We start from the raw sequence: 25,283 nt of genomic DNA on the forward strand, positions 1-25,283 counted from the left end.
ATTGAAAACATCATTAAGATGACAAGATGATATCTGTGCTGAATTCAACATTCCTCCATTGCCTAAAGTGTAGACTACACTGAATTATTGCAAAAATTGTTATTTAAGCATGATGGAGTGGCACACTTTTGTATTTAGGGTGACCTAGTTTGGTCACTTTTCCTGAACCAAACACTAACAAGATTGTGTGGATATGCACTAAGTTCAGAGCAAGAACACGCACTGTGAACAATATGCTTAAAAAAATTTGGATGGGACAATAGGAGAAAGACACCAAATCTCAATCATACTTCCTCTTCAACAACTTCTACAGGAAAATTATAATTCAACACTTTTCTAACCACACTTGTTAGTAAAATGCTAGTGAGCAGATTGAAAAAATCATCAAAAAATTTAAATGTTTCTCACGTGTTCTTCCCAAGCTCTCTTCTCTCTCTCATATGCCTCTTTTCTCTTCCGTTCTAGCTGTTCTTTCAGGACTGCAGCCCGGGCATTTGCTTGTGCCTTGAAATATAAAGAAAGGAGCTGATTTCACCAAGGAATACCACACAAAATGCCCCAGATAGCCATCATCCTGACCCATAAGTTATAGAATTTTATACATAATTATCTTGTGTTTTCAATGACCAGTTAATATTTGTTTTCATGAGCCAAAGTTATATTTTGGTTGGGGAAAAATAAGTTGTAAGGCAGTCATGCCTAAAATGCTAGAAGCATTATTATTCTGAAGGCAACCTCTCATACAATGGAGTCAGACTGGTGAAAATGGCTTTTGAAGGCTATTTTTAAAAAAGAACTGATGCAGTTTCCTATATTGCCCATTTGCAGTCACAATAGGTAAGTAGCCAAAGTACCTAAATGGAACTTCCATGCTCAAGAAGTGCATCTATAAATACAGCTGCTGGGGTACATGTAAGTGGGGATGACTGTTTCCTTCATACATTGCTTATTGCTACTGTGCAGCAAAATTGCAAGTCACTATCAGTAACTGCATGCTAGACAAGCTGTCCCCTTAGTGATATAGCTGGTCTCTTCTAGTTCTATATGCACAAGGTTGTCAGTCTCCACCAAAGAAAACAGTTTTCTTTCTGCACCATCTCTGTGGTCTACCTACAGTCAGTCACATTTTTCAAAGGCTCTTTTTCAGTTTCCCCAACCGATCCAGCAGCTCATACTCATACATATGTACAGTTCATACATCTTCCATCACTATATTATCTCCTGCAGCAACACAACTTTCAACTTCTGTGACCCTATGCGAACTTTTCACTTGTGCAGGCATAAGTGTTCATGATGCAGCACTAGCATGTTCTCTTCTACCCACACTGTTCTTCACCTTTAGTGCTTCAATTTTTTTACGCCTCAGGTCCACTTCTTCATTTACTTCATGCACAGGAGAACCACCAGCTTCATTCTGCAAATTAGTTATTGGGGGAAAAACAAATTCAAAGATAATTTATAGCCCAACAACAAAAGAGAGTAGTATAGCTACTACAGTGGTTTTGAAATTTTTATTAATTGCAAATGCATGAAGCTCTGAGACTATTCAATGACAATTCAGCAGGAGGACTGCTAATACAGGTTGGCCCTTGGTACCCACGGGGGATCCATTCCCAGACCCCCTGCACATACCAATTCTATGGACGCAGAGGGCTCCCAAAGGACCTCCCAGTCTTCCAGTCACATCTGGGAAGTGTTCTGTGGCCCAGGGATGGTGCATGCAGATAAGAAGGATCAACCTGTATCTACAAGTGGGCTAATAAGGCATTTTGATTATTTAAACGGCTACAGATCAGAGGTTGTATGTTTTAATGGTTAATCTGTTGTAGTTCATGTATATTATGATGTCTTGATAAGTTAGGATGTTTTAACTGAATAAAAGTAGTGAATTAAAAAAGAATGCATGCTCCATACATTTGCAAGAATACTAGAGCTTCCATTTTGATAATGGAAAAGAATGGCAAGAGGAAATTCTGATTTGTAGGAGCCCTTCTGGAGGCCAAGCATTGCAGGGCAAAAGGTTTCTCTTTTGTTGCCATTAGCCATGTGGTACACTGGCACCCCACCCAGATTTCCAGGCTGTTGCATGATACTGCAACAGCTGCCGCACAAAATACACTGCTATATGCAGTTTCCCTATGTTAAGTGCTGCCACAGTGTGAAGTTTTAAACTATTCATAAAGTAAACAGTTAGTCTCACAAATCTCGATTTCTGGCAACATTTTCCCTGTAAGATATATAAGCCAATTCCAAAATCAGTTAAGTCCATGTGGTCTGGTATTTTGTCTTCCAGGTTGTTTTTTTTAAATGCTTAAAATTGAAAACAAAAAATCCGATACTCAAGCAGCTAATCATTAAAAAATTTGATATGATAAATTTAAGCATCTAAACTGAGAATTGAGATATTTAGAAGTACACAGCTGTAGAACAAATTCTCATTTCCTAACAATTAAAAAGGTATTTGCTTTAGAACAAATAAAAGCCAACCTTTTATCCAAGTTATCCACCCTGATCTGTAAGCATAGCAGTTCTCCATTTCGAAATCAATTATCTCCCAGGACTGCACTGTCTCCCATCAGGCAGAAGCTTCTCTACATGGCTTCTGGATACAGAAAATGTTGTAACCACAGAGCAACATTTTTTGCTTGCTGAGGAAGTGAATCTGCTTCCTGAGCAAACTGTCTCTGCATGAGACAGTGACCTGCAAGTCTATACAGGGGGGCCCCTGTATCCACAGATCCAGTTATCCGCAGATTGAGTCTGTGGCCACGCATGGAGGCAAGGGGAACTTTGGTCCCCTTGCCTCTGGAGAGTCCTCTGAGCTCAGCAGAGACTGCAGACGTTCATCCACGGCCTCTGCCGGGCTCAGGTTGAGCACATGACTTTGAGTTTCAAAGAGAAACAGGAAGTGAAGTTTTTAATGCCTTATAAGGTATTGAGAAGCTGGGGTCCAAGAAGGCTGTTGTCATTACTTTCACAATAAATGTAGCTCTACTGGACAAGACAGAAGAATAAATTTAGTTCCGTTAGCAGAGCAAATAATAGTCTCATCTTGTGGGTAACATACGTAACAAAATAATTCAACTTATATCAGCAAAAACATTTTCAACTTGCCTTTTCTCCACGAAGTTTAGCTTTAATTTGCTGACGTTCATTGAAGTTTTGAAGTCTAATTTGTCTTAGTCTTGCCAAGTACTCCTGAAATATAACAAAATCAAAGACCATGGGTCAGAAAAAAGTTGTAACAATCCATGTACATTTCACAGTATAGTACATTAGCAGGACAATTCTCTTACAGAAGAAATAGTACCACTAAACTTCTAAATGAATTCAATTATTCACTTGACCCAGCACTGGTGGATCAGGAGGTTTGGAGTGTTATATATATTGTTAAAAAGACTGCAAGGGCTACTTGTGTTTTATGGGGAGATGAATTAACTGTTTCTGATGACAGACTTATCTAACATGTAAGTTAATTCATCTAAGGAACGTCTCTAGTAGTTGCATACTGATACTACCTAGAGCTCCAATGACAAGTCCTTTCCTTTGATTATATGAAAATCCATGCAGAATAATGAGGCAAAGTGATTCTGTGTGTGTAATGAAGGCAGCAAACATGCGGAAGCATACCTCCTCCTCTTTGTTTCTGGCTTTTCTTCCTCTTGAAGAAATGGGCCTGCCTCCATAGATAGCTGCCAGGTTTTGCTGAGTGTCCTGTTCACCATTTAATGTATTAAATTCAAGAATAGCTGGCACTATCACAATATCTAATTCTATATTTACCACATTTTATAATGACTAACTCAATAAAGCAAAAATGCATTCTGACATATCTTCCAGTTATTGAGGTTTGCTCCCTTTTCTTGTACTTGTCTCTCATATTTTAGCGGAAGCCTTTAAGACTAACATTCACTGGCACTAGAACACTGTATGAATTGATACTGATTCACATCCTTAGTTGGAACTTTATTACATGCTGGCTCAAAGTGAATGCATTTATAACTCTGGTATAGCAGTTTAAATACTGTTCCCTCTAAGCTGCACAACTTGCAGCTGGAAGCAGAGCTCGGTTCACCTTGGAGATCAGCAAAACAGACTTTCAGTGATGACATCCAACGTATCACTGAATGTCTGGTGATGTTATTGTGTAGCTGTGCAGCCATGGTAGGGCCCCGAACAGCAGAGCAACAACAAGAGTATTGCGTCCAGTTCTGGTCGCCACATCTCAAAAAGGATATTGTGGAAATGGAAAAGGTGCAAAAGAGAGCAACAAAAATGATTACTGGGTTGGGGCACCTTCCCTATGAGGAAAGGCTACAGCGTTTGGGCCTCTTCAGTCTAGATAAGAGGTGTCTGAGGGGGGACACGATTGAGGCATACAAAATCATGCAGGGGATGGACAGAGTGGATAGAGAGACGCTCTTTTCCCTCTTACATAACACCAGAACAAGGGGAAATCCACAAAAGCTGAGTGCTGGGAGAGTTAGGACAGACAGAAGAAAATATTTCTTTACCCTGCACGTAATTAGTTTGTGGAACTCTTTGTCACAAGAAGTAGTTATGGCATCTTGCCTGGATGCCTTTAAGAGAGGATTGGACAAATTTCTGGAGAAGTTCATTATGGGTTATAAGTCATAGTAGGTATGTGCAAGCTCTTGTTTTTAGAGGCAAGCTGCCTCTGATTGCCAGATGCAGGGGAGGGCACCACAATGCAGGTTGTGCCTGTTGTCTTGTGTGCTCCCTGGGGCATTTGGTGGGCCACTATGAGATACAGGAAGCAGGACTAGATGGGACTTTGACCTGACCCAGCGGGGCTCTTCTTATATTCTTATTAGACAGAATGCCATTTTTTGTATGCTTTTAATCATTTTGAAAAAAAATAACTGGGCTACTTTCAACCAGTCTTCTCATTAAATCTCCACACCCACCCAGCTGCAAAACTTCTTAGTCACTTGCTGGGGGCACTGCTCCTGCTAAGCTGCAAGGCCATGCAGCTATAAACCAAGCCCTAAGCAACTTGGCTTCCCAGAAGTCGGCAATGACTGTGAAGTCACTGAGAGTGCTCCAGGGCTGCCACTACACAGAATGATAGGGTTCTGCACACCAGCAGTTAAAATTAGAGGGATACCTGGTTGGGGGGGGGAAGGGGACAGTGATCTTGGTGATGAAAACAGGGCTTTTTTGGTTTTGTACATTTTGTGCTTCACTGAAACAGCTTGCAACAGTGGCTACAGCAGTGCTACAACTTCTGACACTGTTCTTGGAGGTCGGCTCCTGCTGTGTGCCAAAATTTTTATGTTTAGAATGAGTCAGGAGACACACGACATGACATGACGGAGGGTCATTTCCTGGCACATTCTAAAAAAAAAAAAACTACCAACAGGAGCCAGCCATGAAGAACAATAACCAAGTTTCAGGTGCTGAAGTTACTACTAATTGAAAAGCTGAAGCTGAAAAAATTGAGAGATAAAAGCTGTGTTGCAACCACTCAAATGCACCTAAAATCAGGATTGCCAATGGTAACCAGGTATTTGGTTAAAGGCATTTAAGTATTTCATATTTTAAATTATCTTACGTACAAGACTAGGAACTAGGGATTAGGAAAAACTACGTACACAACATCACTTTGTGTAAGTTAGGCCTGATGTCCAGCCTTCAAATGAACTGGTTCTTACTTGATGTTGTAGATATGTTTACCATGTGTAAGCTCCACATTTTTCAGCAAATGCTGTAAAGCACATAAGATGCCTACCTGTTACACAAAGCAGATGTGTACCAAACAGCCATTCCATCAAACAAAAAATTGATCTCAAAGTCAGATTATAACAAAATACTCTTCCAAAGGAATCTACAAGGCAAAAGGTTTTCTACATGATAGGTGTCTAGAGACTTGCTATTTATATCTGTGCACTGAACCAAAATAAAGAAAACTGTAAGCCTTTTTAATCCAGGCTATTTTGATCAGATACTGGTCTTTACAGAACACAAAGCTTATTCATGGTGCATCTCTACTAGAAGGAGGGCAATGAATTTTTCACATACACACAAGACTTGCCTATATCATCTTAATGGCTCAGTATGTTCAACAGCTATATACGGCTGGCCTTCAGAATGACCAAGATACCATTGGCGGCTCCTGTCTAAGAGCTTTATGATTCATTCTTTGCACATTTGTAAAACTCTCCTTCCAGAAGCAGCTCTGTGCACTAACTGGCAAGCTGCCCTTAAATTTTGGACAACATCAACAATCCTCTAGTGCAGCAAAAGCAATTGTTAGAAACTGGGAGAAATGAGACACCCACTTGGGCAAACTCTTAAGTGAACCTAAAGAGCTTCTCTGAATTATGACTGTAATTATTCTATCACTGTTACTTAAGATTATAAAATGAAGTAGTTCATACTTCATATCTTGTAGCATAGAACATAGAAGTTCATACTTCATATCTTGTAGCAACAACCATTTAAAGAAAGAACATTTATTGAAATTCTGATCAGGAAGAAAGAGACCTGTAAATTATTAGAATGCAGCACTCTTGAATTTAATTGTTATAGAGCACACTAACAAAATGCCTAATAAGGTCAAAGAAACAACTATGACCTTACTGCAGAGTTATTTGTACAAGAGTTCACTATGAAAAAGGCAATTTACACACCACAAACCAAGGAGTCCACTAATTTAATGAATGTCTCCATTTTTTTTGCCTTTCTTCCTACTCTTTTTTCTTTAGACTATTCAGATACTGTACAGGAACAAGACCAAATTCCATACCAGATGTCCTTCAGCACGAGCTTTGTTTTGCATGGCTTCCCGCTTCCGTTGCCAGAATTCCTCAACTTGCTTTGCTCGTTCTGCAGCTACCCATCCTTTTTGCCTGAGTAAACCATTTAATACAGTCAGCGAAAATTAGTGGGTTGCATCCTAAATGTAGTTAGACACGACTAAACTTAGCATACAACCCAATGTATCCCAAAAGAAAAAAGGTAGAGTAAAAAAACACATGCTCTTATTTACAGTACAGTTGGAATAATTTTTATGTGAGGCAAGAAAGCAACAGTGATCAGTGCTTTACTGACCAGGAAACACTCATGTAATGCAGTAGGTAGCCAGCCATCAAATCTATATAGACTCACCTCACAAACAACCACTAAATATAGGAGGGAAGGCAAGAAAGAAGTGGCCCAGGAGTTCTGTTACTAGCTTCCAAGAAAACATCAAGGTCCTGAGACAACTCTACTTTTTAAATTTTCTGTACCATGTTTGTTTTAATATTGTAAAACAGACTCAGCCTTTGCCAAAGCAGAAAGGCAGCATATAAAAATGCAGCACAGTGAACCTTTCACACATAGAACTAACACTTGTTAAGACTGTTATATAAAAATGAAAACATGTGAACTTTTAGGCTGCAATCCTAACCCATTTTCCAGCACTGACATAAGGGCAATGCCGCTCCGAGGTAAGGGAACAAACATCCCCTTACTTTGAGGAGGCTTCCGTGAGTGCCACCCAACTGCAGGATGAAGCACATGTCCCACTAGCACAGCTATGCCAGTGCTGGAAAGTGGGTTAGGATTTCGCCCTTAGTCTCCCAGAACTGTTATAAACAAGATAAATCTGTGTATCCAGTTTTTAAATACTTATTACAAACATGAGACATTTTAAAGGGAGCTCATATCTGTCATCCAGTGAACACCTGTTACCTTAAAATTTCCTGAATTCCCCCATTCAACAATTTTGGCTATGAGAGCAAATTGGAAATTATTAAACTCATTTGTCTAGATTTGGAATGCTCTGAATACAAGTTAACCTGGCATTTTGGAATGGAGTTAGAAATACCATTAGAGAGGAGCTGGCCAAGTGAGAATGACTTACTAACAGGGCAATCCTAAAGCGCCCTTGGGTGCAAGTCCCTAGCGCCGGCCTGGAATTGTTGCAAACTTGCCATAAGGCACATTTGGGTCAACTTGTGAGTCGGGGAGGCCAGCAGAAGGGGTCTGGGGGTAAGAAAGGCAGGGAGGAGGTGTTTCAGGGCAGGGGACGGTGGGTGGGGCCAGGATCCAGCACTTATGTCAGTTTCTAGTTCCATTTCTGGGCAGCCTGGGACAGTTCCAGGCTGCTTGGATCTGCACCACCTGTTTAGGTGGTACAGATCTGACAAGACCCATTGGGACCACTGTGGCTGTACCCAGAGCAAAGAGAACTATGCCTGGGCTGAGCCACAGCCAGCCCGAAACTTGTGCTGAATACAGCACAGGCCTGCCGGCCTGCCTGTTCTAGCACAAGTTAGGATTGTGTTGTAACTCAGCTTACTGGGGAAGATATTTCAGAACTTTTCCCAACTTGAAGAGGCATTTGGCTTGTCTCCTGTAGTAGCACAGCAATGTGTTCAAATAGAATGTTGCTTGGTTTCAAAATCTGGCCTGGAGGTCTATAAAGCTTCAACCATTTCTGTTTTACTTATCAAACTTTAGATAAAAGACTTCAAACTTACTGAAGACAAACACATTAGACTGAACATACTTTGCATCGGCAATTGATTCCAGAGTACAACTGCAACCTTTGCAGGGGGACGCAACTTTGGATTCAATGAGGGCATCATGGACTTCAGTAAGTATCTAGTTCAAAAGAATATTCTCTTTTGGTCATACAGGCCTCCTATTTGCTTTTTAAATATATGACTTGAGATATTGATGTAACTAAATTTTACATTTTAGTTCGTTTGATTTTCATTTAGCAGAACTTTTATTGTTTTAGTACTAATATGGCTGGCGTACTTTCTTAAATCCTGGGTGGGGAAGATCTCCCTCATCTTCCCCACTCCTTTCCCTTCCTCATTAGCTCCTGGGGAAAAGTTGTGAATGAGGTTAGCAAAGACAACCATTTACTTGTTTTTATGTACATTTGTGAAACTCAGAAGCAATGATAGTTTATAAATAAAGTAGACATGTGGACAAGAAACCTACAATCTTATTAAAAAATTTATATGCAACATAGCCTGAGAAGAAGTAGCAAAGACCTATGCAGTGTATTCTTCAACAATTCTAGAATGGAATTCTCAGGACACTCTGGTAATGGACTAAGGCTGTATTAACTTACCTGGAAGGAAGTCCCATTTAATATAGTGGGACTTCTGAGTAAAGATGTGAAAAACTGCTCTGTAGAGTTCACAGTAATTATGTTTGCCTCTTTTCAGCAATACTATATTGACATATCTTGCAGCACACTAAATGTGAACACACATACTTCCTTAAAGACTTCTATGAGTAAGGGCCCATACCTGCCATTCACACTTTACACCATGAAGTTTTAATAAACTAAACAGACGTGACAAAAACCTAAACACACAGGACAGAGCCACATATCAGTCCAACCTGTTTGCATTGGCTTGTCTAGACACCTCCTCCAATCTTTTCATTCTTTTCCTAATTGCATCAGCATCAGGTGAATGATGGTGACCAGCAGGCCCATTAGGAACTCCTGGATGAACTCCAGGTGGAAGTCCTCTGTTGATAAATGTATAGTAATGTTCATTACTTTGTCAAGAATTGCATGCTCTGTGATTTTTAATGAAAGTGGACGTACCTTTCGCCGAGTTCTTGGCCTTGCTTCTCTCTCAATTCGGCATCTTTGCCTTCTGTTACTTTAATATTTTCCTTTTGTTGTTGCATCTGATCAAAAATAGCATGATAGTGTTCGTATGGTCCTCGGCTAGGCACAGGTAAAGGCACAATACCTCCTCCACCACCAAAAAATTGAGCCTAGGAATTTAAGAATAAATGCTGATATAGTGATTCTTGAAAGCAGTGGCATTTTCAGTTATCTTTAATTGCTTCCTCTTTAAAATAATAGTTTTTTGATATTTGGTGTCACAATAAGCTTGCATTTAACAGACTAGCACTTTGATATACTGATGTCTAATATATGTACCAGTAGTAGAGCGAAAGGCCCATACACATTCATGCATTTTATTTCCATGTTGTGGCTAACAAACATTTTATATCAATAAAAGGTTTTCTTGACTTACTCCAGTAGACACCTACACATGAATACACATTCACTGGAACATGAAAAATATTCATGGGTAACACATTTGTATTCAATCTTTTCACATGTATACATACATGGTGGTCTAGTTGAAAGTCTGCCCCTTCTTGTCCTTACGTTAGCCCAGATTGGATTGTGGTAAGGCAGAAGGCACATCCTACCACTTAAAGTTATCTGATGACATAAGCTGAAGAACAGACATTTGCAGAGATTTTGGGAGGCTTGCTCAGACAGATCACAGTGTGGTTATTACAGAACTACTCCACTGTGTTTTCTGCTATCCTCCTCTCAGCACAAGCCACAAATGTGATCCTATACAAGGGCCAGAAGAGTTGAAAGTAGTAGTAAGAGTTTCATGAGCAACTACAAAGACTATGCATTCACAACAGCTGCTGACCAACCTTGATTTCTCCACTTCCACCTGCACTGAGTACATTCCTCCATCCTTGCTCCCGAGCTCTGTTTATTCGTTCCATCTAGGAAGAACAAATGAATACTGAACTCTGAAACCCAGTGAAGACTCAACCAGACAACTAAAAAATGTTAACGCAAGAATTTTACCCTTTCCTTCTCAAGTCTCCTCATCTGTTCAGCCTTCAGGAAACTGATCTACAGAATTAAATATTAGAAGGTTTAAATTTATAAGTTTAAATTGATAGCACATTAACAGCTCAATCCTATCCACGCTTTCCTGGGAGTAAGCCCCATTGACTCTAATGGGACTTACTTCTGAGTATATGTGCATAGGATTGGGCTGTAAATCATCTCAAAAGGAACAGTTATTCATTAGAGCATATTACCTGCTCACGTTGCCGTTTCTCCTTCTCAAGAAGTTCCAGCTTTTTCTTTTTAGCAGCTTCCTGAAAAGCAAACACATTTAAAACCCTGAACCATTATTTCATCAGTTTTGGATCACAATGGTTAGGACTTCGCAATAAAAATATACACTAGAAACAAAATTAGGTTAGAGAGCATCTAGTGGAAGGAAATGAGGAAAGGTTTGATGGCTTTTTTATTTAAAAGCATTTTGCTAAGTTTTTCTTTGGTTTCATGTCTCTATACCTCAAACATTTTCCTCCTTTCTTCTCCTGGTCTCCCTTTCTTCACTGCAGGTGGATGGGCCTAAATAAAGAGTGAAACTACAAATTAACAGGAGCACAAATTGTTTGTTCTAAATGTTAATATACAGTACAGAATCAATAACATGGGGGTACAAAGGAATAAAGTTGGCAGACTTGCTAGAACCTTTTCAGGAATAAGCCTGATCCTATGCATATTTAGTAAGTAGTAAAACTTAATAGGACATATTCCTGGATAACTGCGCACATATATATTCAGAAGGTGAGGCAAATGAAGAGCTTTCTGGGGTGGTAGCTAAATATATAAATATGATAATCAAGAGATGTATCTCTATGATGGTCACAAATGGTTGAGCCTAAGTAGTAAGGTCTGGTTGGTCACAGCTGGAAGTGAACTGTCTGATTCATGCATCCCTCCATCCAATCTTGTTTTACACTGTTTGTATTTTAAATATGGCAATAAAGGTTTTTTGTCTTGTATATATTCAGAAATGTCCTTTTCAATGGAATTTACTCCTAGGTAAACATGCACAGAATTGAAGTCTTATTCAAGATTACAAAAAAAATGATTCTTTTAAGAGTACTAATGCTTGTTTCCTACAGTGTGGCAAAAAAAGAGGATAGCAGAATTTTAAAGCAAAATTCTTGAGTTAACAGGAAAAGAAATGACAGAGTATTTTTGTCTACTGTAATACTGTAGCAAATACTGTCAGCAAATGTACAAAAAAAATCCATGGTACCGTTAGTAAAAAACATGGCAATGGTATCAACTTGTTCATTAATCCACATGAATTACAAATGTTAATGGTGGGGGACTTGCTGTTACGTGAAAATCCCCTTTTCCCTTCCAAGTTATGTTTTTATATCTAGTTATGCATTTTGGACTAAAATGCAGGCCTAAAACTTCTCTTTCAGGCCACAAAAGGAGTCAAATCATAAGCTCACTCATTTCTCATGTTGTTGGCCACCTCCAGTCTGAAAGACTCATTTTCTCGAGAGACTGGAAATGTCTTTATTGTTTAAGTCAATCACTGAATATGCAAACACATTAAAGGAGGGGGACTTTGGCAGCAAAGTCTATTGTTAACTAAATCACAGCCATTAAGCCACCTCCAGACTCCAAAATCCAGTAGCAACAGGAAGCAAGCTACTCCCCCCTCCCCCAGAGTCAGGCTTTGCTGATAGCTGGTTTCTGGACCCTTCCACCTTTTTTTTCACCTGGGTGTTACTGAGCATGTGCACAGCTCTGGGATACTTCCGGTCATTTCTAGATCAACTTCCAGGTCAGACAACCCTTATAAGAGAGAACTCAGAGCACATGTTTCTCTCTCTCTCTGACTGCCCTCCTGCCGGAGTGGCCATACACAGGACTCTCTCCCATCCAACTGCCCCCCCCCCCCGACAGGTAAATATATCTGGCGTCTAAACTCCCTCCCTTCTTCCCTATCTATTCTTCCCTTCTCCCCCATCTTTAGTCAGCAACTGGGTTTAGCAGATTAAGGAACCCCTAAATACTTCCCTACACCCTATCCGTTTCTGTTTCCTTTTCGGATGCACCCAAATACATAGCACATGCAGCCACCACTAGCTAGGTACACTATACATAAGTACTAGAAATCTATACTTATCAATTATCCATGTGTATTATGTTTACCTTTGTGTGTTTTTGCAATAAAAATATAATCCTTTGATTGAAAGTTACCTTCCTCCCAGTCTCCTCCTTAAGCTAAACAAGGGATTTCTTTGCTCTACGCTGTCTTGTTATCCAGCCTACGGTCCCAAAAAGTTTCCAAAAGGCTAATATATAGTAATTCCCCTAAACAAAGCAGTCTTTTTGGTAACATTGCTTCCCTGTCAGAATGGAGTTCGCGTTAAAAGAAGGGAAATACCCACTGTTAATGACCTGTTTAGTAAAATCAAACTCACATCAAATATGGGTTGTGCAGTATCAAATTAAAGGTGCTATTGTAAAAAAGTGCAATATTGCAGCAGTATTTGGCTTTGCCACTGAAAACACATACTACATCACTGTTTTCCAAAAACAGACACCATACACTATTACCACCACCATACACAGACAAACATATATATGCTATAGCACAGCTGTCAGTTTATGGCTACATTGCACATAAAGTCTCATAGGTACAGCCACTTCCCTTGCCCATCAAAGTGTCCTCACTCCCTCCAGGGATGCCCACTTTTGTTTTGCAAGTTGATTTTAACAGGGTAGTTTCATTCCACCCAACAGATATGAATTGCAAATTGATGCCTGCAGTTAAATGTGCAATTTAACAACACTGGCAATCTCACTACTTTCAGAACACATAATATTCACCAGAATAATGGAAGAACAGATCTTTGGGGCATTTGGAATTTGACGTAACTGGCCAAAAAGAGAAAGGAAGGAGCAAAAGCAGCTGCAAACAGAGCAGCACATCGGATTCAACACACAGTCATTGCTGTAACTCAACCATTTTAAAATGGATTTTTTGAAAATTTGGTCATCATAAGGTAGATTCTCTGTGCTTCGCTTTATACTGACCAAACTTGTTCACATCTGCCAAAAGACTATAATCTCCATCTTTCCATCAATATAACCCACACACACTTGTTCATGACAGTGGAAAGGCAGGAGGTCTGGTCTAGAGGGTAGAGCCTCCATTTGCCTGAAGATAACAGCGGAAGGTCACCAGTTTGAGGCCACCGGCACTGTGAATGGCGAGACCTTGAAGCAGCTGACAAGCCGAGCCGAGTTTTTCCATCTGCTCTTTGGTTGCCCTTCAAGTGAGATATGAAGGATTGTCAGCTTGCGTGGGAGGAAACTGGAGGCCCGAATGTGATACCAGATCATAAAAGGATCCATCTGAAATGTTGTATTCTTGAAAGACAGAACCTTCGTCAATTGTAAAAATCCCTATAGGGATTTAGTAAAGCCTGCCGGTGTAAACCGCCTTGAAATAGAGTCTGAGGAGAAATCTGAAGACCATGAAAGGCGGTATATAAATACCTGAAATAAAATAAATAAAAGCACTAATAGAAGTCCGTCTGTTGTGGACACATAGGAGCTGATTTTCAAGTTGTCAGAAAAATACTGTTTTAGCAAGAACACATGACAACATGTAGGGGAAGCTTTCAGACTAAAGACATCTATGATTAACTGGGTCAACTGGAATATATGGGCCATTTGAGACTACTGAAAATATCAGAAAGTTATTTTCAGATTGAGAGATTGTAATGCCAATATAGTTTTTGTTTTCTTAAACAAGGAATTAATGGTGGTATGCAAGAACTTACTATGTAAAAACTGGGTTGGAGATGCATACCTTAGAAATATTTCTACTTGTGCCAACAGCATAGCACTACGAATTCACAACCATGTTTATTTCTAGACCCATCAGGTTATCTTGAATAAAGAGGGTCAATTTATTATTTTAGTGGCAAGTTGGTTTGGCTTAGCTGTTGCCGTGATTTATTTATATGGCCTGAACGCTTATTTTCCAGATACCTGAAACACTGGTGAAATGTATCTGATAAATGTTTCCTATGTCTATTTACTTACTGGAGGATACAGATGGGACTTCAGTATCCACGAGGGATCCATTCTCGGATCCCCTGTGGATATCAAAAACCACAGGTAACTAAATTCATGGTTTTGGCCCCTTTGAAGGTGAAGGTAGCTCTGCTCCGTCACCTCCAGAAGGTTTTCTGAAGCCTGCTTAGGCCTCATGCGTCCATCCACAGCCTCTGCGGGCTTCAGAATGCTTTCAGTAGGAAAAAAGCAACATCTGATTTGTCAACGAAAATCGAAAGTGATGTTTTCATGCCTTTAAAAGCTGACTTTAAAATGAAAGTGTTTTTAAAGCTGACTTTAAAATGGGGGAAGCCCTGGATTTCATCCAGATCTGCAGATAAGTAGGCTTAACCTATATTTCAATGATATTTTAAAGTTCAAATGGTGACATAGTTCAAGGAATAGTTCAAGGAATACTCTGAAATCAATGAACCGACAATTGAGACACATGCAGTAGAATGAGAGGCTACAAGGCTATCATAAGGGTGGAAAATTATTTCCTATGCTTCTTATAAAAAAGCTTAGATTAATGAACAACAAAGTGTTGCAGAATAGATTAAAATACTTAAGGCAATCTGCTACTTTCCCCTTGCCAAATTTATATGCTGTGTTACATGAATGAATTACATGAATGAATTGTGTTACATGAATGAATAAGGACTAAGCATGAATTAGAGTAGTGGTTCCCAAACTGCTTTGGTGGATCATGAAAAAGTTGCAGGCTGGCATCCACTGACAGTCCTTGGGGCTTTTGCCTTCCCCCTGACCTCCCAGGCACCCTGCCTGTGTCCACTGTGGTGGTGGCACAATTGCCACCACCTTCACCTGCTGTGCTGCCGGCTCCACCCCACCCCACCCTCTGGAGCTGTTCCATGGGCAGCTGAAATCCTGTGCTGCATTGCTGGGCACTATGAAAGCCTTCTGAGGCCTCTGGAGTGCCCTTAAACAGTACTTCTGGTTTTTGCTGGAAAACTGAAGTATTGTTTAATAGTGCTTCAGAGGCCTCAGAAGGCTTTTGGAGGGCCCAGGAATGTTGCACAAGGCTCTTTAGGCTTGGTAAGTATCCCCTTGGGGGGCAGTGTGTTGTATGGGGGGGTGGCATGCTGCGGTCTTATGCCCTGGGGAAGCACAGGGGCCAGGTCTGCAACTGCTGGCATCGACTATGGCACAGTAAAGGCACTCTGGGATGCTACTGGCTGCCAAAGTAGGTCATGGACTAAGAAGTTTGGGAAGCACAGAGATTGTTATACGAGATATTATTGAAAATTGAATCTGCTTTACCGTATTTACATCAAATGTATTGAGAGAATGGAAAGAGACATATAGTTTATATGACATTTAGCAAATCATTTAAGAAAGGAAAGACATGTGTTATATTTTAACTATTAAAGATGAGGATAATGTACTGTATTCTAATGCTACTAAAACAAACAATTTTATAAATTTTATTCTCAAGTATATAGTAAAGGAACATACCCTTTAGCAGAAAGTGAAGGCATTTCCCTCATTTGCCTTTCCTATGCTAGATTTTAACCAGTAACAGCTTCTGGTATCAACAATATCTATTGAAGAAATTAAGGTTGCTATTTTAAAGTTAATGATAAATCTTCAGGGCCTGAGAGATATTAAACCAGAACGTACTAAACTTTTATGTTAACTATATTAAACCTTTTTTTGGATTTTTTAGCTCTTAAATTACATCAGCTTTATCAGCTATGGCTCAGAGTTCCACTCTTCCCTCCTTAATCTCACACATACAGACAGGATGAAAGCAAGCAGTGGCGCATGCCATGCGTCTCAGTTGTCACACTCTTTCTGTTGCTGCTGCCACATTCTTTACTAACAATTGAGATTATTCTGGTAGGGGCTGCAAAGCAAAGGGCTGTATGTCCAACACTGAGCTTGGCTGAGGTAGGGGGGAGGAAGGCAACTCCATGCAGGTAGGCAGTCCTCAGGTAAGGATGCACTGAGCAGTTGACTCCTGTGAAAGCAGAATTAAGACTAAAACACAAAAACATGATGCACCACCTTTCCACTCAGGTAGATATACCTTTTCTTCATTACTCACCTGCTTACATTTAATTAAAGGCTTTTCATAGAACCTTTTAGCTGCTTCTCCAGATTTCTTCAACATTAAAGGCACTCCATATTTAGCAGCAGGTCTGGTAATTTTCTGAGCAGGTGCAACAGAGGCCAAGTTTTGTCCTTGAGCTGGTCTCTTTACTATGTGAAAACACACAAAATGTAAGATTAAAATGTTACACCTTTATTCAACCTGGCATTTTAAAAGAATCTGGCTCAAGTTCAGAAGCTTCAGATGGAAAGTTCAAAAGGCATTATTATAGTCTGATCCTATGCAAAAGTATACACACAATAGCACTGAGGCACAACTAAGGGAAATGAACAGACACAACTAAGGGTAAAACCAACAATTAAATGCACCACTAAGAATGACTTGCTTATTTTTCAAAATTTTATAGCACGCTTCCTCCAAGAAGCTTGAAGGATATGTATATGGTTCCTCCCCTCCTTTTGTCCTCACAACAATCCTGAAAGGTAGGTGAGACTAAGAGATAGTGACTGGCCCAAAGTCACCCAGGAAGCTTCATGGCTGAGCGGGGATTTGAACCAGCTCTAAGTCCGATTCCTGAATCACCACACCATCCATACATAGCAGCCTCAAAGGGCACAGTCAAAATAGGAGTTGTACAACTGGGGGGGGGCGGTTTGCAGGCGTGCTTTAAACTCTTGTTTCAGTCACAGTCTTTACTGAGGGCCCCTTGGTTGTATTTGACCCAGGAAGAAAGCTTACACTGGTGCCAGCAGGATTGCACCAGGTCAAATTGTTGAACAGCCTGATCTGGATTGAGAAATTCAGGAGGATCAAAAATTAAAGCCTCCTTTTCTAGCTCTGGGCTTGATCCAGACTGGGCTCCCTGTAGTTCCTGTTTATAAAAATGTTAGGTGTCTCATTCTCAACTATGCAATTACTGGTATATATAGTTTGACCCCAACTCTGCATAAAATGGGCAGCCCAATCCTAATATGTGCTGGAACAGGCCGGCCAGCTGGCCTGTGCTATATCCAGTGCAGGACTGGAGGTGGATGGAGCACAACTCAGAGTAGGGGACTTATGTCCCCTTATCTGAGTAATATTCCAGCCACCACAATGGACCTGCTTAGATCTGCACCGAAGAAGTCACTGATGCAAATCCAAGCAGCCTGGTGTAATGCCGGGCTGCTTGGGAGGAGGGCTAGGATATGGCCTAAGTGCCCACCCCTTCCTGGGCCTAGTCCACCCACTGGTCATCCCTCACCTGCCCTCTCCAATCTCCTGGGTTAGCCTCCCTAACCACTATCTTAACCTTTCTGCTGTGCCACAGAGGCTGGATCGAGCCTCTGTGGGCCAGCACATTTGCCACCTCTGCCAACTCCCAAGTTGTTGCAGATGTGCCTTGTGGCATGTTTGCAACAGTCCTGGGCTGGCACAAGGGGTTTCAACTGGCCCAAAGAGCACTCTGGATTGCCTTCTCAGCTAGTTAAGCATCCGATTGTCTAGAAAAAGGGATGAGAAAACTTTTCTCTCGTCTTACGTTTATGAAGGCTAGTGAAATGTAATCTGTTAGCTCTGGGTTCTGAGTGAAACAGAAACACAGATAACGAATTGGTCCAGGAACAGGTGCAGGCTGCTGAATTAGCAAAATCAACAAGCACCTGTGACACACACACCCTGGGTGTTACCAAGCCTGCAATGATTGGCTGATCTAACTACTTAAGGGTTAGTATGCTGAACCTCCAGTGCAGTAGTAGGAGAGTAGTTGGAGATAACTGAGAAACTGCTGCCAGTGACTGTGGAGGCTGGATATTTGTATGTATATGTGTGATTACTGACCGTGGACTGGACCTTGACTTTGTATTGTGGGAAACTGATTGGGATTTGTTATCATTGGACTGACTGATCTTCGTGCTGACCGGGACTGTTTATTGACTACTCTGCTTCTGATATCCCTTGCTCAAAATATAACTGCTGCTTGAAAGTACTCTGCTGTATATGCTGTTTCTTGCAGCCTGCTCACATTGGGACAAAACAGGGACCCTAAAACATCTAATGTTAACATAATCTTTTCATAGAGATGCCCTCTAGCCTAAGGAAGCACTCTTCTTCTATAAAACATTAACTCCGGAATCTGCATGCTTGGTACAAGTTGAAATGGAATATCATGTGGTAACTCAATTCAATATCAAGTTTCTGGATAATGCCAACTTTTGCATAAGCAAAGACTAGTAGGCATAATTATGTATTGGCAACCTTCAGTCTCGAAAGACTATGGTATCGCGCTCTGAAAGGTGGTTCTGGCACAGCGTCTAGTGTGGCTGAAAAGGCCAATCCGGGAGTGACAATCCCTTCCACACCGGGAGCAAGTGCAGTCTGTCCCTGGTCTGTCTCCCTGGCTATGGGCCTTCCTTCTTTGCCTCTTAGCCTCAGACTGTTGGCAAAGTGTCTCTTCAATCTGGGAAAGGCCATGCTGCACAGCCTGCCTCCAAGCGGGCCGCTCAGAGGCCAGGGTTTCCCACTTGTTGAGGTCCATCCCTAAGGCCTTCAGATCCCTCTTGCAGATGTCCTTGTATCGCAGCTGTGGTCTACCTGTAGGGCGCTTTCCTTGCACGAGTTCTCCATAGAGGAGATCCTTTGGGATCCGGCCATCATCCATTCTCACGACATGACCAAGCCAACGCAGGCGTCTCTGTTTCAGCAGTGAATACATGCTAGGGATTCCAGCACGTTCCAGGACTGTGTTGTTTGGAACTTTGTCCTGCCAGGTGATGCCGAGGATGCGTCGGAGGCAGCGCATGTGGAAAGCGCTCAGTTTCCTCTCCTGTTGTGGGCGAAGAGTCCATGACTCGCTGCAGTACAGAAGTGTACTCAGGACGCAAGCTCTGTAGACCTGGATCTTGGTATGTTCCGTCAGCTTCTTGTTGGACCAGACTCTCTTTGTGAGTCTGGAAAACGTGGTAGCTGCTTTACCGATGCGCCTGTTTAGCTCGGCATCGAGAGAATGAGTGTCGGAGATCGTTGAGCCAAGGTACACAAAGTCATGGACAACCTCCAGTTCATGCTCAGAGATTGTAATGCAGGGAGGTGAGGCATAATTGCACACAATTATAAATTAGAAACCATTAATGACTTAAGTCAGCACAATGTCTATACAAGCACAGGTGTGCTCCAGTATCTGCAGGGGTTCCATTCCAGAACCCCCATGGTTGATGGAAACCGTGGATACTGGGGAACGCCCACCCAGCCATCCGAGGCGAGGGCAGCAGAGCACCTCTCACATTGAGAAAGGGTGCATGCCAGAAACCCCCATGGACCCAATCTGCAGATACAGGGGCCCCCTGTATAGGCATGAGAAAATATTTTCTCCTGACAGAGCAACCACCACATACATGACAGTTGGTTGATCAAATCAGTACATTCTGTCTCTAAAATGTAGTTTTGGAAAGACTTATCCCATGGATTACCTGGTGAAGCATTAGGTCCACACTTCTGGAATACTTTGTGGCTGAATTCTTCTGAAATAAGCTAAAAAGACCAATATGTTGGAGATAATAAATACAGTCAAATACAAAAATACGAGGAGAAATACAAAAATTGGGAGAATCACACTATAACCAGGATGTTCATAAATTAGTAAACAACTTTTTTTATTCCTGAACTTGAGCACAGAAACCCAACTTAGAAAGCCTTACCAAAACCAAGGAGAATAGCTAAAAACACTTACAAAGCAATAGCTCAGTCAGATTCCATAGTTCATATTACCAAGAGCCATTTGAGATGTGTGTGTCTAATTTGCATTGAACCAAAGGCCCTATACATGCAAATTTCAATGAACACATGGTGTATCTATATGTGCAAGGACTGCAATTTTGGTAACATCTCCTTGTGTCCTTGCTCAAGGCGCATACACAGCTATTTTCAATATTTCAATGAACTAAGAGATGCCATGCTCAACAGAAACTCAGTGTGTGCACTGGAGAGCTGAGTTTGAGGTACCTGTCTTGTCAGAGAGGGAAAATTGTAAGAGGAAATAGCTTTCGCATGGTACCAAGTTCAAATTACTTCTAAATATGACCTACTTAAGTAGCTATCAAATAATTTTAAGGCCTCATACCAATCCAATATTCAAAATGGTTAAGTTCACCACACAGTGCTGTATAGTGATATAATGCAAACAGATGCCTTGTAATGTTAATATTCTATATGAGTATAGTTTATAATATAGTAGAAAGCAATTTATCTGGACACTTATGTACCTTGCACATACAATCTATGAGATACCAAAGAGTTTTAGTGTTTTCTCAAAAGCAGCACATCCAGAACTGACTTTTACTGTGAAAAAACCATTTTAAAAGAATTTATGAAAAGTTCATACCTGTGGTGAAAGAAATTTCTCAATGCGTTTAGATATAAAAATTTTCTCCAATATGGAATTGACTGATGGTCTATCTTTTGGATTTCTTTTAAATAACTGAGAAATCAGATTCCGGAGCTCAAAGGAATAATGCACAGAAACAGGAGGAAATGATCCAGAGATTATCTTGAGTACCAGGTTTTTCATATTTCCAGCCTCAAACTAAAGGACAATTTATATATATCAGATAAGACCAACACCATACCAGAGTTGCAACAAAAAATAGTTGGATTCTACAGAAACTGCAAAGGCTTCAGATTTTAAAAGATGTTCTTAACTTTCTCAGGCCCATATTCCACACATACAGATTTCCCATATTTAAATTTTAATCAGCTTCATTAGTCAAACTAATACATTTTTAGGAAATTAAGCTACATTCTAGAGACAAGGACTAGAAACAGTGGCCTCTATGCCAGCAATCAGATAAACTAGAGGCTGATCAGATGTCCTTTAAAGGGTTTCCCCTTCAATTTATTTAGATGTTTTTCAATATGCAGAGAGGCAATCATGGGAAGAACTACATCTCTCTTTGTACCGGTTTCTCTTTCCCCCTTCTGGTTCAGAATAAGAATCATTCTCAGGTGAACAAATAAATATTTGCTACATAGGCTATTAAGTAATTGTTTTAAGGCAGCAGGTGCCAAATCCCAGCCTGTAGGCTGGATCTGGCAAAGGAAAAATGTCTTCCCTGCACAGTGCTTACCATTCTGTGCCACAGCCACTTATTTTTATTAACAGTATTTATATACTGCTTTTCAACTAAAAGTTCACAAAGCGGTTTACAGAGAAAAATCAAATAACTAAATGGCTCCCTGTCCCAAAAGGGCTCACAATCTAAAACCTAAAATCTAATTTTGTGGCCTGTCACCCCAGAAAGTTGCATCGCGCAGCCACTTCCACCTGGATATTTGGGTGTATAGCCTGAAGGAGCACCAGGCAACAGAGATGGTTGCCTGGAGCAACTTTCTGGGGTGATAGGCTGCAGAACAGTAAGTGCCACATGGGGAAGGCATTTTTTTGATGCAGCGGTTCTGCAGTTTGGAGACTGCTGCTCTAAGATTTCAGTGGGACTTGGGGCCCAATTGCATTCAACCTTCCAGGTCTGATAAATCTGTTCCAAGGGGTGCGTGTGTGTGCAAGCTGCATCCTGCAGTGGAGGGGCAGTCATGAATGTCTCCTAAAGATAAGGGAACATTTGTTCTCTTATCCTGGGGCTGCACTGCAGTTGCATCAGTGCTGGAAAGTTGGATAGGATTGGCCTCTTACTCTGTACTAACTGTGCATATGATTGAACTTAGTAGAACAGCAGTTCCATTTACTACATGACTACAAAAGAATGTAAACAGCAAGGGATGCAAATGAGCAGAAAATATCATTTTTAGCATTTATCACTTTCACTGAAAAGTGAATCTATCAACTATATAAAAACCTCTACTTACAGCATGTTTCAATGTACACATTTCATAGAGAACACAACCAAGTGCCCATATGTCACTAAAAAAGAAACAGACACAGAAACATTAGTTTCCAATCCACCCAATTTAGTTTGTCCTTGAAATTCAGCTTATGTGTTACTGTTTGCCTTCTTCTTAAAAGTCACCTCTGCCAGTTGTGGAACTTGCTCAATGCAAAAGGAACCTGAGCTTCTAAAATCACAAATGTTGCCATGACTGAAACCCACAAGGCTCTGATTCACTGATGCAAGCAACAAATACTACCCATGTGGAGAAAGAAGCCCATAGCACAAAGGAACCCTATCTACCCATAGCTTTTGTCCACAGCCTCCTCAGACATGTTAGCTTCCCTAACTAGCTTTCGTTCTCTATAGGAAGAATAGAGTTCTAATTGAGGTTCTCCTCAAAAGAAGCTGATGGAAAGAACCCCATCACAGCATTAGTGCATCGGTGCTCCCACTAGGGCAGTGGTTTCCAACCTGGGTTATGTGTGCCCCCAGGGGTACTTGACAGGAATTTTTGGGGTACTTGAAGAAGAAGAATTGAATAATGGCAGAAAAGGGAAGGTTGGTATTATAATGCCTTTCAGGGCTAACAAGACAGGAAAGAAGGCAGCTAGTTGGCTGCAAAAGTCACAGCAAGTGCTAGTTTCTGGTCATTAATTTCTGTGTTATCAGATGTGGATCAGTACTTGAAAACACATAAATATAAAATAATAGTAACTATATTAATTACATTTTGCTAACGTGAAGGGTACAATTTATGGAAATGGGCTCCCAAAGGGGTATACAAGCTAAAAAAACATTGGGAACCAGTGCACTAGGGCAATGGTCAGTGATTACAATTAGGAAGACTAACAGCCTGATCCAATACCAGGCTGCACCAGCGGCCCTTGTGCTGTCCAGGCAACAGCTGTTGAAAAAGTGCCATAAGGCATTTTGCCACCAGCAGGCAATGAGTGGTGTTGGTGGAGAGGCCAGTATCAGTTGGTGCTGGGCCTCAGACTAGCAAGAGGCCTAGAAGAGTGTGCAGTGGTGAGTGCTCCGCCTCTCAGCAGGGAGGTGTTTCAGGGTGGAGGGAGGGCAGGCTGGAAGGCTGTTCAAGTCAGGGGAGGGGGTGGGGATAGCAGCAGAGGCTGCTACCAAATTCTATCCCTCCTCCCAAGCCTCAGAACCCGATATGGGTGTCCTTGATCCTGCACCAGCAAAAAAACTAGTGTGGATTCGAGAAGACCCAATTGGGGCCTCTGCAGCTCTATATGGGGTAAGAAAACTGATGTTCTCTTACTCCGAGGAGACCTCTGGCTGTTGATCTGGCCCCACAGGATACAGCGGCAGCCATTCTGGCACTGCTGTAGCATGTGGCACCAGACAAACACAGGATTGGGCCCTAAGGTGGATATTTAAGGTATTAGATTTTGGCAACATACGACGATGACAATATCTAAGTTGACAATATAATCTTTTGTCACAGGAAAAGTGTTTGGATTTTCTGTCCTAAATATCAACATGTTCGGATTAGGGAACAGATCAAAGTGGTTTGGAGGGCATCTGTATTCAAGGATAAAGGGGAGTAACACTTCATTGTGCATAATTCTTTGGTAGACAAAGTACAGCCACTCCTCATTGTAGGTGCAGTTGATTTGCATGAATTTAACTACACATGTCTGGCAACCCCTCCCCCCCCAAATAAAAAAATAAAGATCACCCAGGGAAGAACATTAAAAGAGCTCAGGCAATTCTAACCACTAAATACAAGCCTAAGAGTGGACCTGAGAATGAAACTACTGTTCCTTCAGTTGACTTCAGCTCCCATTTGCCTCTTATAATTTTTGAAGAGACAGTACCAATTTTTCCAATGTAAGGGATTTTCAATGTAAAATATGTGATTTTAGCTTTACACACCAACTTACCAACTAATAGAAGCCCAGGAGAAGTGTATACCACAAAGGAAGAAGGGCTCGACTAAGTCCAGGAGGGTGCCCGCCTGGTTAATGAGCCAAGTTACAGAGGCTATAAAGGGCAAGGAAGCTTCCTTCTGTAAATGGAAGTCTTGCCCTAATGAGGAGAATAAAAAGGAACATAAACTGTGGCAAAAGAAATGTAAGAAGGTGATATGGGAGGCCAAGAGAGACTATGAGGAACACATGGCCAGCAACATTAAAAAGAATTAACAAAACTTTCTTCAAATATATTAGAAGAAACCCGCCAGAGAAGCAGTTGGCCCTCTGGATGGTGAGGGAGGGAAAGGGGAGATAAAAGGAGACTTAGAGATGGCAGAGAAATTAAATGAGTTATTTGCACCTGTCTTTATGACAGAAGACGTCGGGCAGATACCACTGCCTGAACGGCCCCTCCTAACCAAGGAATTAAGTCAGATAGAGGTTAATAGAGAAGATGTTTCAGACCTCATTGCTAAATTAAATATAAGTCACCGGGCCCAGATGGCATCCACCCAAGAGTTATAAAGGAATTGAAGAATGAAGTTGCTGATCTCTTGGCTAAGATATGCCACTTGTTCCTTAAAATGGCCATGGTGCCAGAAGATTGGAGGACAGCAAATGTCACGCCGATCTTTAAAAAGGAGAAGGGACCCAGGAAATTATAGGCCAGTCAGCCTAACGTCTGTTCCAGGTAAGATGGTGGAATGCCTCATCAAAGATAGAAT

The 25,283-nt window shown here is 41.1% G+C and overlaps 1 protein-coding gene across 5 annotated transcripts in view; it reads right to left on the minus strand.

Moving 5' to 3' along the window:
* Window positions 1-25,283, minus strand: part of NEK1 (NIMA related kinase 1) — a 54,427-nt gene that overhangs the window by 15,737 nt on the left and 13,407 nt on the right. For 3 of the 5 annotated variants that reach the window (XM_066631744.1, XM_066631742.1, XM_066631740.1), the window contains 15 exons: window positions 22,602-22,656; window positions 21,124-21,324; window positions 20,213-20,273; window positions 16,761-16,915; window positions 11,105-11,164; window positions 10,843-10,902; window positions 10,604-10,651; window positions 10,444-10,518; window positions 9,581-9,756; window positions 9,370-9,501; window positions 6,770-6,872; window positions 3,631-3,714; window positions 3,115-3,198; window positions 1,337-1,414; window positions 409-504 (listed from right to left, as the gene is read on the minus strand). In XM_066631744.1, the coding sequence (XP_066487841.1) occupies window positions 409-504; window positions 1,337-1,414; window positions 3,115-3,198; window positions 3,631-3,714; window positions 6,770-6,872; window positions 9,370-9,501; window positions 9,581-9,756; window positions 10,444-10,518; window positions 10,604-10,651; window positions 10,843-10,902; window positions 11,105-11,164; window positions 16,761-16,915; window positions 20,213-20,273; window positions 21,124-21,324; window positions 22,602-22,656 (1,468 nt within the window). The remainder of the gene's footprint in view (window positions 1-408; window positions 505-1,336; window positions 1,415-3,114; window positions 3,199-3,630; window positions 3,715-6,769; window positions 6,873-9,369; window positions 9,502-9,580; window positions 9,757-10,443; window positions 10,519-10,603; window positions 10,652-10,842; window positions 10,903-11,104; window positions 11,165-16,760; window positions 16,916-20,212; window positions 20,274-21,123; window positions 21,325-22,601; window positions 22,657-25,283) is intronic. The other 2 variants (XM_066631741.1, XM_066631743.1) reach the window with 2 other exon arrangements.

The sequence above is a fragment of the Tiliqua scincoides genome, chromosome 6 (genome assembly GCF_035046505.1).
Source record: "Tiliqua scincoides isolate rTilSci1 chromosome 6, rTilSci1.hap2, whole genome shotgun sequence".
Lineage (NCBI taxonomy): Eukaryota > Metazoa > Chordata > Lepidosauria > Squamata > Scincidae > Tiliqua > Tiliqua scincoides.